This window comes from Adiantum capillus-veneris, chromosome 1, assembly GCF_014529385.1.
Source record: "Adiantum capillus-veneris isolate H3 chromosome 1, ASM1452938v2, whole genome shotgun sequence".
Taxonomy (NCBI): Eukaryota; Viridiplantae; Streptophyta; class Polypodiopsida; order Polypodiales; family Pteridaceae; genus Adiantum; species Adiantum capillus-veneris.
The window spans coordinates 119,423,164-119,435,821 of record NC_140931.1 but is presented as its reverse complement, the minus strand read 5'-3'; the positions used below and the strand labels follow the sequence as shown (position 1 = coordinate 119,435,821).

Here is a 12,658-nt window from a genome sequence, read left to right as displayed (position 1 = left end):
CGCAGGGAACTATCCCAAGTGACATCAAAGAGAGAGAGAGAGAGAGAGAGAGTATGTTAGGGGCGAGAAGGGGGAACTGCATATGAACGCTCCTCGCCCCACCGCGGGCCGTCCCATCATCGCACCGGGTGTCGTCGGCAGACGCGTCGTTCGCCCCATCGGCGTGCATGTTGTGCAAGAGCAAGTGGTTCGCTTGACCACTTCCTTTCCCTTGCTCTTCAAGAGTTGCCCCATATGCCAATATGTGCCTCATGATCCCTTTCCACATTTTTTTGAATACTAGTCCTCTCCGTCAACACAAAACCTCTCTTTCCACATTACTGCTACCTAATTGCCGAATGCAGAGAATACGGTCACCTTGTGTACATATCTTCATGAAGTTTATACTACCCACGGGGTTTTCCCATCAGTATCACCCAAAACCATCTTATCTAGTCAGCATATCCAGGTGCTTTCATGGTATTGCAAGAAGAGCCCTTGTCAGACATCGTGTTGATTTACTAGCAGGCTGAGCAAATGAGCCGACAGATCCAGCACATGAAAAAGAATTTGCCAGTGATTAAAAAGTGACCAAGAGAATTTGTAAAATATTGTAAGGCACCTACTCATAACCTCTTCTCAAAGGGCCCTAGGAGACCCACTATTGCACTAAATGTAGAGAACGGGGGCACTCTTTTATTGCCCAAAACTGTGTCAAATGCAAAGGCAATGCAAAGGGAGCCCAAAAAAATTAGCTCGCTGCAAACGGTTACGAGTCAGACCTCTCAATGTTAGAGGTATTGGAACCCTTGCAAAGGAACTGCACAAATTTTGGAATATGCAGTAAGGCATGGGCCGCCAGAAAGCTTAAGCTACGTTTCTGCATTTGTCAACGCTGTACTTTGACTTGTACAAAAGCCAAGCTCACATGCTAAAGAAACATGATCACTGCCAGATACCTGTCCAACACCAAGAGTAAATCAACGTCCTAAAGAAAGGGAAATGTAGTAGAATAGAAAATGATTGATCTAATAAACCACTAACCATGAAAGGAGTTGTAGGTGCCACCAGCATGTCATTCATAGAGAAGGTATCCAAGACCTTCATGGTTTTTAATCCCTCTGATCGCCTACATTACACCCATATATATACCTTCATAAGGTTAGAATAGTCTGAACTAAGAGGGGATAAAACACTCACAAAAATACAAAAGCAAGGGACGCAAGAACACAGAAAAAGGAAAACTAAATCACTTTATTTGTTACTAAACAAAACTAATTGAAAGATACCATTAATCACTCAAAATGCGTTTAAAGAAGGCATAAGCAAAAAAGTTAAAGAGCTTACTTGACTAAAACTTGAAACAAGTATCAACGTTAAACTAACAAGAATAAGATAACTTCACAGACTTAATCCTAGAAATCGAGCTCCATACAACAACTTCTAGAGGAACAAATTCTATAATCCTATTGTAAACTAAATACTAGAAATGAATACTACTACGAACCTACCTAGAAGAGGCAAACATAACCAAAGTAGTACAAAGTTCAATATCCAACCTTAACTTCACCACTTGTCCAAACGAGAAGAACAAGATTATCACCTTTATCATTCATAGCCTAGACAATAGCTATGACATCCCTACTCATGTCAACAGTGTCCAAGAGTAGGTGTAGGTTTGTATAGACTTCAATTTGGCTTTGAACGTACTATATGACACCCACGAACTGAGTTTCTATTACCATTCGGAAGTGATGGGCATACTCAGCCATGATAAAGCCTAGCATTTGTCACGTAAGACCAAAAATACTAAAAGCACTAAAGATCTAAGCAACAAATTAGTGTGTTACCAAGTCAAACAATAAGTGGGTTTTTAAGTTCCCCACTTTCATTAAATTTACTACTGAGTATCTTACACATTCCAAAGGAAGAAACATTGAAAATAAACTTATTAGGACGCAAAAATGAACAAACATTTTACATGATTCTTTTGAATGAGTATCCTTTCTCAACAAGTAGCGAAATAAGATGGCACGACTGAACAACAAAAGCAGATTTACGAGAACAAAGACGAGAAAATCTAAATAGTTGAGAACAAATAACACTGTATTTAGGCAAAAGTGAGATGTTCGAAGAAATGTCAAGTATATGGATGATATTTAGATTGGCATATTGGTGTTTATCATAGATACTACGTCCAAACCCAAGGGAGTTTGAAATATCTTAAGGTCTAAAAAGGCACAACAATCACTATTTGTGGTAGATTTAAGTTCACTAAACTCCTAACGAAAAAATTCCTCCACCTACAGAAATCGAATCCATACAGAAAAAGTGCTGCAAATCCCATTATAAGGCTTCATGATTGAAAACAAATTGAAAAGTCCTTTAAGGAGCAGAAAAAGACACTGACCATATGTAGTCCACTGTCCCTTTAAACTCATTATGCAGCATTGTTATACAAGGTTCTCCCTTGGAATCCCTTGTGCCCGCCTGACCCTGCAAAGCAACTAGGCAATAAACCTACAACTCCATCCTTGCAACAAAATTTCAGTACGTTCACAAATTGTGTATTTTCTAACCTGGACTTCAGGATACACGCTGAAAAGCTTCAGACCATGTTTTACTACGGTACAATTGTCAGATCCAGATACCATTCTCAAAGCCTCAGGATCCCAACCATGATCTGCAAGGGTAGGCGGCACTGGTGAACCTACAGAAGCATACAAACATTCAATACTACATACATATACATACCAGGAAAAATGCAAATAATAATGACGACATATAAGAACATCCTAATGTCAAGAGTGCCCAATAGACGGCGGTCTAGAACTATGTCTCCATATATGATCTCCACACGCATGAGCACACATTAATACTAAGTCTGCATACTGAGTGGCAGACTCGGCCAAACTAATGCTTCAAGGACATGGAGTATGTGTTTATGACAAAAATAATAAGCAAAAGCAGAATTTTGTGCAAGCATAAGCTAGAGATAAACAGAAACAGAAGACAGAAAACACTGAATCTAAACAATCACTGCCCATATACGTGATCGTCACAATAGCGCACTGCACGTGGCACTACCTGATTCCTCCTTGACTGGATCGAGAGTGACTGGATAATTATGTTTTGTAGCTTCATCACCCGGCGAATGATGATCAAGTGTTGCCGCTCCACCACCTGATACAGGCTCCACTGTCCTTCCATTATAGTCAGCCAATTTTGAATCGGAAGAATTGGAATTAGAATTTGTGTTGCTTTCTGATGAGTGCGTAGACCCTGGAGACAAATCCACTCCAACTGCATTATCACTCGCAACTCTTAAAGCCTCTCGAGCCTTCATGGAGTTCTCCAAAAACCCTACTGTCTTTGAGACAAATGCCCTTGCGGCGGCATTATCTCCAGGTACAGGACTCTGATAGCTACTAAGATTTGCAGATTTCACGAAGTTTTCAGCTTGCGAGTCCTGCTTTGAGGAAGTCTTAGCCAATATAGAGTTCCTTAATTTCTGACACAGATCCATATTTATCTCAGCTTTTGGGATCCTACAAAACAAATACCATAAATATATGCTAGAGGGATTTGTCCAACGTAGACAATACTTCATGTTGCACTGACCTTGACAGTGTCGCCTGCATTCCAGATGAAGTTTCATTCTTGAGGAAATGCCCAGAAAGGAATCGAGGATCCAAACCAGACACATCCACCTGCAAAAGACAGGCCTCAGAAAAGAAATCAAGTATGCAGATTACATGTTGCAAGCATAGCTGTTTACTCTGGCCAATTCGTACCTCTGACTCTGCTAAAAGCTTGTATATAGCACTCTGCAATCCATACAAATAGTAATAAGAGGGCAAGCTTATCCTGAAAAGATATTCGCAGAGATTGAAGCAAAAGACTCAATTCACTTGTGTCACCTGTGGAGTGGCATGGAAACAACCCCCAATTACTATTGGAGCGCCAGACCATGCATTTGAAACTCTGTGAGCTTCCTGGAGAAAAGTTCGACACTGCAACATGGTAGTTACATAGGTCAAAATAGAAACCCCACTTCTGTTGCAATAAAACGAAGATTCCTGAATTTCTAAAAACAGGCACCAAGTGGACAGTGCAATCAAAAGCGGAAGCATGCAACATTGCTCCCTCTATGACCAAATATTCCAGCTTTGATTCTTCGTCTCCATACCCCTCTCCTAAGTCACCACCTTCCCAGTTTGCTATCATACATAGCAAGTCGGGAGATTTGACTTACCTGAGCAAGCTTAACCTCTCCTCGTCTTGGATTGAAAAGAGGGTCAATATTTCCAACTAGCAGGCAGTTTCTGTGATTGTGATCATGATTCCTGTAGCACATATGCAGAAGGACTTGTAACAAGCAAGAACTAAAAACGAGAGACACATCAACAAGTAGACTATCACTTGACAGTCCTTCAGACATTTTTGGTATTGCAAGGCCACTGATTACCCAGCACTCGAAGAGGCTCCATGATCTGCTCTTCCTGGCACAGTCGACTGGTAAGTGTATATTAGTAACCATTGATGCAAAATTTAAAACTTATTTGGCTATCATTGAGATAAATATAGATAGATGTACCTGAAATACACACAGCTGAGCAACATTAGATCTCAGGCCCAATGAAGAAAAGTCGATGCTCTCCTCATGAAGCAATTTGAATCTGTTAAGATACAACAGCAATAGAGAACCTTACAAATTGGTGCCCATAACAGGGACAATTTCTATAAAGCACTCTCTGACAGAGAAACAAAACTCCAGCCAAAAAGCTTTTCCACCTTGCTTCATCCTTTTCAAGATATCCCCGCTTGGTAAGGTTTTGTGTCACAAAAATCTACTCGATTGGTTTACGAGTACTAAGGGTAAAAAGGCCTGAAATTCTCCTTGATGCAATCTAGTTTGGCCAGTAATGGTTGCAACCAAAATTATCGCCATAAAAGCCATTCAACTCCCTAGCACCCACTGTGAACCTTCCTTTTCCCGTTCAAACTCCATTGACTAAACAGAGTGTTTCCAAACAAAAGGACTCAGCCATAACACTTCTAGAGGCTGAAAGCGTCAAATGTACATTATGAATCAACATCATCTTACGATAGTCTTCTATGAGGAGAAACCAAGCCAAGAAACTTGCAAAAGAATCTCTCTCAAAGCTGAGGAAGAGCAAATGCACATCAGGAGAAATCTCTGCAAAAATCCTAGTTTTCAGGTAGAATGGAGACGGTCAAAATCAACATGTCAACCCTAGAGCTTGATGGGAGTAGCGGCTTTGATTTTATGAAATCCTTAAACACTCAACAGTTCAAGAGAAATATAGAATATCAAGAGAAACAAAAATACAACACAAAGCATGCTTTTAGCACTTCTTGTTGTTTGTAGACGAATTTCTACATTGCACATGCCTTTCCACACCATCCAAAGCAGTAAACATTGGGTGAACGGAGTCAGATGTGTCAAATGTTAGTGACCAGTCCTGCCTTTCAACATTGTCTCCTATCATGTATATCTTTTCTCCTCCACCAAGATCCTTTAGACGTAAAGACACATCCTTTTGGCGAAGAGCTGCAACCATTGGGCAAAGAGTCGCACCCGTAGATCGAAGGGGTGTGACTAGTCGTCGAAGGAGTGTGGCTTTTGGTGAAGAGGCACGTCTCTTGGACGAAGGGGTGTGACACTCCAAGTGCACGGGTCCTCCTTGGCATGGCACTTCGCATATTTGCAACTAGGAGTAGATGTATTGCTGTTAACATAGTCACAATCGTGACATTCCCTCCCTCTTTAAATAAAACCCATAGTAGTTGTAGAAACTCCGGGAGAAGGAAATGTATCGTTGTTGTGCTTCTGCATCCAAAGCTCTTTCTGTTAAGTCCCACGTCATGGCACTGTTGTTGACCATGACTATTTTGCACAACTGAAAACTGATCATATCTGCAACTTGATGAGTGCCTTTGTCAAAGTCTTTTGTAACTTCGAGCTTTGTCCAAGAAAAGATTGAATCTGTATCTGCTTCAAGTGAAACTATTGGTAAACTGACTTGAGTTGTATGTTGAGTGATGACCACTGGTTGGAAATCTGTAAAGTATTCCATTGGTTTGTCTGGAATAGTAAAATCCTCTTGAAGGGATGTCGTAAATGAGACAGAGTAGTGTTTGGAGGTATTTCCATCTGTGAAGGTTTATCTGTGGAACAAATTGTGTCCAAAGATTCAATTGCAGCGATTCAAGTCGTGCTGCAAGAGTCTGTAATTAAGTCATCCTCTACACTTTTTGAGGTAAGGATTGAAGTCTTCAAGTTTAAAGAAGAATCTTCATTCACCACGGCATCTGGTATCTGTTCACAGACAAAGACTTGGTTCTGCAAGGGCGGTGACGATGCTACTTTTTTTGCCAAAAACCCTAAAATTCTTGGAAACCCTACCTTCTGGCAAAAACCCTAATTTCCGGAAATCGCGGAGGTTGAAAAAAAAATTGGTGTTTTTTTAGCGACGCAAAAATCTGATGGCTTTTTGTTATGCAAGGATTTGGAGATAGAGAGAGAGTTGAATTGCTTTACCTTGCCCTCTCTTGAGATAGAGAGAGAGAATCTACTCTTGCTTTTAAGCTTTTGGGCCTCTGCTTTTGGGCATCCCTTGTAACCTTTAAATTGGTGGTGAGAGCCTCGCTTCTCAGAGCATCTGAATGCAGAGTCTGAGAGTGAAACCCGAGCCACTCTCTTGTACTTTGAACTGATTAATACAAAAAGAAATACCGAAAGGGGCGCGAGTCTTTGGGGCCAATATCTCTAGGCACAGAACTCCGTCGGGCCAGTGCAAATCTATTGTGATCTGTGAATTGTTTTGAAGTGGTTATTTGCTGCTGTCGTGATTGATTCTTGACTTGGAGTGTCCAAGTCTGTTATACAGAGGTATCAGAGCACGGCCGATTTCTCTTCTACGGGAAATCCGATCCCCAATTTTTTTTCCACGGTACCTATGGCTTCACGCAAGGATCAATCGACTCCCTCTGCAATTGGAGATGCGGGCAGGGATCACAACGAAGATTCCGGCAGAGAATATGGCCCACCTCGGCTTACTCGGGCGAGCAAGGAGAGATAAAGCGTCGTCAATTGATCGGCGATGCAACAAAGATGATGCTCAGTTTTGCGAAGGATCCGAAATTGGCAAAATATATGAGCGAGACTTCTTTTCAGGAAGTGCATGAACAATGGCAGAAAACCACTTCACCACAACTGAAACCCGCTCTCAAGAAACTTTCTGATCACAAGCAGTATTCAAAGAAGTAATTACAAGAGGTGGTTGATGCACGGATTGCTCAGCTTTTTGACGCGCAAAAGAAAGCCGAAAAGTACGGCAAAAAGCAGAAGAAAAGCACCAACTTCCCGGGATATTTGGGTCGTCAGTCGACTTTTGACAAGGCAAAGAAACAGAAGAAGCGTGTTCGATTTGAAGGAGTACCCAGTTCTTCTAGCTCTTCAGATTCGAGCGAAGAAGACAGAAAAGGCAAAAAGCGAAGCAAGAAACAAAGCTTCGGAAAGGACAAGAAAAAGGCAAAGAAGGCTAAATCTCGCCCAGAGACTGACAGTTCTACTGAGGACTCGTCTACAGACAGCTCAGATTCGGATGACGGAAACTTTTAGGCGAACACGAAGAATTTTTACAAAGCCAACCAGTATGACTTTCTCGAAGATAAAAGCAAGAAAGTCCGAGAGTTTAAGGAAGGTGGCCACTCGATCAAGTTTGATACTTTTTCAGGATACTCACATGCTTCGAAGGCTTTGTCTTTTATACAACAGTTTGACATCGCTTTAGAGGGAGGACGCTATTCAGAGCACTCCAAGATTCGGAGAGCTGCCTCTTACTCTAAGGGGAATGCTCGTACTTGGTGGTCCACGCTTCTTTTAAACAAGACTACGCCAGTTAAATGGCTGAAATTTAAGAAGCTTTTTATTTCTTCTTGGTTGACGCAAGAATATGAACGAGATGTACGAGCTGCTTGGAACCATCTTCGGATGACCAAGAAAGATTCTGGAGCTCTTTTCTTCCCGCCTCTTCATTCAAGAAGATCTTGTTCAGAGAACAGATTGAACGGTTTACCTTGGGTCTACCTACAGAGATCCGAGATCACTGCTTGGAACAGAAGTCAGCTTCTATTCAGGAGTTGATGAGTCATGCGAAGCGGGGCTTTGCCATTCACTCTGGCAGTCTGACCTACCCCACAGATGAGACCATGACACAACGAGCCGAACAGACTTCTGGGAATGAAAGTAGAAAGAAAAAGAGCAACCAAGAGAAAAAGGATGCACGACCCAAGCTTACTCCTGAGGAGCAAGCTCACTTCATCATAGAGGGGAAGTGCTTTGGATGCGGGGAACATCGACATATCTCTGCAAAGTGCCCTAAAAAGGCACAAAAAGAACAAAATGATAAAGACGACGACAAGCCTGATAGTTTGAGAGCAGCTGAGGAACGTGGCAAAAAAAGCAGATAGAAAAGCAGAAAAGCAGAAAAGCAGAACGGGTACCACATGGCGTGGGACCTGCACTGAATCAAATGACTGAAAGTACAAACTTTGCCGCTTTTGGGGCAAAGTGAAGGATCGGGAAGCTTTTTTGAAGGAGCCAAGGCCAACTTCTTTTCACTTGAAATTGGCTGCTCGATTTGGAATTACGTCCGACAAACTGACGCCACAGACGCAGGTAGTTCAACTGGCACCCGGACGGGATGTTGCCATTACACCGAGCATTGGCAAACTTCGTTTGCAATGATTGAACGATGGATAAAGGTTGAATATGTTTTGACTTGTACAAAAGAACGCCAAGATTTTTCTCCAAACTCATGCCGATTGCTTTTTAGAGGGCCTGAAGATCAGACCATTGACCTGATACATGGAAGCACGTCACCAAGCCGGCCACCTTACCCAGTGAAAGACCTCTTGGAAAAGTGTCTTCTTGTCCAGCCTAGTAATTCACCGTATTGCTCTCCACTGTTGTTGGATTTGAAGAAAGACAGATCTTGGAGACTGTGCATTGATTATAGAGCTCTCAACAAAATCACCATCAAGAACAGATTTTCGATTCCTAGGATCGATGATATACTCGACAAGTTACAAGGATCCTCGTGCTTTAGCAGGATTTGATATGAAGAGTAAATATCATCAGATCCGAATCGCAACGGGAGATGCCTTTTGGCTTAACCAATGCTCTTGCGACATTTAACCGGATGATGGACGGGATTTTTCGAGAGTACAAGCTATTTGTTGGCACTTTCTTCGATGATATCATTGTTTCTCCAAGAATGAGGCAGAACACAGAATCATCTGCTTCAGAGACTTTTTGGGACACGTTGTCTCAGCAGCAGGAGTGCAAGTGGATTCGACCAAGATAGACACTATACGGGATTGGCCCGATTTGAAGAATGTGTTGGTACTACATGCGGTTCATACGAAAGTTTGCAAAGGTTGCTTCCCCTTTGCATATCTTGATACAGAAAGGAGTCCCTTTCTCGTGGGGATCCACAAGGTGACTGCCTTTCAGACATTGAAAGAGAAATTGACTACAGGACCAGATTTGACTTAGCCGGACTTGCAGAAGTCATTTGAAGTATTTTGTGATGCTTGTGGTCGTAGTCTGGGTGCGGTCTTAATGCAAGATGGCCATGTCATTGCTTACGAGAGCCGATTGTTCTCTAGGCCGGGGATGACAGCACAGATATATGAGAAAGAGCTTTTGGCGCTTATCCACGCTCTTACTCAGTGGCGGCATTACCTACTCGAAGCGGATTTTACTGTCCTTACAAACCATGAGAGTTTGCGCTCCTTCTTGTCACAAGAGCAGCTCTTGGAAAAGCAGATGCGGTGGGCGAACATCTTCACTTCCAGATTGTCCATGTGCAGAGACAGAAAAGTGGTGGCAGATTCTTTGTCTCGGAAGCCGTTGGTTCTGGCTATTTCCGCGATACATCACAGGAGCTTCGAGGATATGGTCGATCAGTATGCCACAGATACAGATTTTGCGGATATTTTCACACGGATACGAGATGGGGAGACAGTAGCTGGATACTCCCTTCGGGAAGGCTACTTGATGAGAAAGACTATGTTGTGCGTTACACAGCCGTTGAGGGAAAAGGTTATGACTGAATACCATTGTCCACCTTTTACGGGTCACCGCGGCATTGCTACCACCATGAAAGGGATAGAGCGATAGTATTTGGCCGAGACTCAAAAAGGATGTGGAAGAGCTTGTGTGCAGTATGCCAGAAGGTCAAGTTTGACAGGCATAAGGCACAGGGATTGTTACAACCTTTACCCATACCCACCCGCCCCTGGAAAAGTAGTGAAATGGATTTCATTTTTTATCTCCCGAGAACACAAAATGATCACGATGATTTTCCAATTACATGGCACGTTTGAGACGATTGTCTCTGACAGAGACCCCAGATTTATGAGTTTGTTTTGGAAGGCAATTTGGGAGAACATTGGTACGCGGTTGCAGTTCTCGTCATCGTTCCACTTGCAGACTGACGGGCAATCTGAGATTGCCAATTCAGTGGTTTTAGATGTATTGAAGTCTAGTATCTCGGATCAGAAGACTCAATGGGAAAAGAACTTACTTTGGTAGAATTTGCCTACAATAACACGATACACTCTTCGACGGAGAAGACGCCATTTCAGATTGTTGAACGTACTACGAAGGTTTCATCCTTCCTAAGCAAGAAAGATTAGATATTTCAAGCGGATGAATATTCGCGAGATTTGGATACGGCTTTTGCCAAGGTTCGCAAGACTTTGCACGAGTCTCAAAGAACGACAGAAAAAGGCAGCACATTGCCATCGGCGCAACTTGAAATTGAAGGAGGATAATTGGTTACGTTTTGAGAAGGCACGCCTAAGAAAGAAAAAGGGAAAGGAGAAGCTTTTTCCAAAGCTTAGTATGCGATACTACGGATCACTGAAAAGATAAATGATGTCTCCTTCCGATTGAAACTGCCAAATACTTGGAGGATTCACAATGCATTCCATGTGAGTCTCTTGAAACCTTTCAAGGTGATGTGCCTGATGATGGGGAGCCTGATGAGCAACCCGAAGTGGAAGAAAACGAGGAGATCCTTGTTCCTGAACAGATTTTGGCACAAAAGGATACGAAGAAAGGAAAAGTCCGAAGGCGGTTCTTGGTTAAGTTCAAGAACTATCCTGCATTTGATGCGAAGTGGATGGAGGAGGAGGACCTAGCAGATACTCCTTAGATTGTGAAACTTTACCTCGATGTTTTGGTTTAGCATAGTCTACTCCAAACAAAACACAGAAATTCAGCTTGGCCAAAGATCTGGTGGGATGACAAGATAAATGATGTCTCCTTCTCATTGAAACTGCCAGATACTTGGAGGATTCACAATGCATTGCATGTGAGTCTCTTGAACCCTGTTAAGGGTGATGTGCCTAATGATGGGGAGCCTGATGAGCAACCCGAAGTGGAAGAAAACGAGGAGATCCTTGTTCCTGAACAGATTTTGGCACATAACGATACGAAGAAAGGTAAAGTCCGAAGGCGGTTCTTGGTTTAGTTCAAGAACTTTCATGCATTTGATGCGAAGTGGATGGAGGAGGAGGACCTAGCAGATACTCCTCGGATTGTGAAACTTTACCTCGATGTTTTGATTTAGCATAGTCTACTCCAAACGGAACCCAGAAATTCAGCTTGGCCGAAGATCTGGTGCAGTGGGATGCACAAGAGGGGAGTTACTCCGCTCCTTTGTCAACAGATGCCTCGATTTTGATACTAAAGTCACTGATGTCTCTTTGAGCTTCAGGGATACTGAGAGCTAACAGTATTCTGCTGGATGACTTTATAAAATGGAATTCCTGATTATGATACTGATTTGTTCTTGACTTCTTGTGAGTGCAGGAACTGATAGACGAAATGACTGCAGCATTTTGGTCTACTTGATCTCGAATAGACATGTTGCAATAGGGGTTAGTCAATCGGACATCGATGAGGTCCCGATTGGCCCTAGATGTGATTGCTAGCTACATTGCCGATAAATCATGGTCTAAGATCCGAATGAATGTTGAATGTCATGTGATGTCCTGTGATGTCTGGTGATGTCGTGTGATGTGACTGTCGATTTTGTACATGTGCTAGATGTGTGTTCCTAGTACGTAGGTACTAACAGTCAGTGTCTGCTAAGACAGTTTATGGCTTTTGTCAATTTTGCAGGCGTAATCACAGTCGATTACAATGCTTTCAAGAGGGGTGTATGTCACAAAGTGCTGACGTGGCTACGGACAACAAAAACCCTAAAATTCCTGCAAACCCTAATTTCAACAAGCCTTGCATCGATTCACACTCCCTTGGATCAAATGCAGATGCAAACCTCTTCTCGGAGGCAATGAACAACTTCTCGGACAATACATGCATTTTCTTCCGACGCTTCAGTGGTCGACCAGGAAGAACCACTGGAACATAAGCCTTCAAAACCGAAAATTTTCTCACCCAAAGCATGGTTTCTCAGAGACAACTAGACGCAAAGTACCTTCGTGCGAGTAGCAAAATTCTCGGCATGAATATTCTTGGAAATGCTACAGTTCTAAGCAATCAACTTCTTATTGGAATCATCAGCAACAGATGTAACAAACTTGGACACTCCCAAGTCAATAATCAATCGTGACAGCA

The 12,658-nt window shown here is 42.5% G+C and overlaps 1 protein-coding gene across 1 annotated transcript in view; it reads right to left on the bottom strand.

Moving 5' to 3' along the window:
* Positions 1–529: 529 nt before the first annotated feature.
* Positions 530–12,658, bottom strand: part of LOC147465433 (carbon catabolite repressor protein 4 homolog 6-like) — a 47,329-nt gene continuing 35,200 nt past the window's right edge. The window contains exons 4-14 of the mRNA XM_086520101.1: positions 4,577–4,658; positions 4,448–4,494; positions 4,235–4,325; positions 3,900–3,992; positions 3,774–3,806; positions 3,601–3,689; positions 3,067–3,527; positions 2,559–2,689; positions 2,390–2,475; positions 1,024–1,108; positions 530–938 (exon numbers count right to left, since the gene is read on the bottom strand). Of these exons, the coding sequence (XP_086376227.1) occupies positions 852–938; positions 1,024–1,108; positions 2,390–2,475; positions 2,559–2,689; positions 3,067–3,527; positions 3,601–3,689; positions 3,774–3,806; positions 3,900–3,992; positions 4,235–4,325; positions 4,448–4,494; positions 4,577–4,658 (1,285 nt within the window). The 3' untranslated portion in view covers positions 530–851. The remainder of the gene's footprint in view (positions 939–1,023; positions 1,109–2,389; positions 2,476–2,558; positions 2,690–3,066; positions 3,528–3,600; positions 3,690–3,773; positions 3,807–3,899; positions 3,993–4,234; positions 4,326–4,447; positions 4,495–4,576; positions 4,659–12,658) is intronic.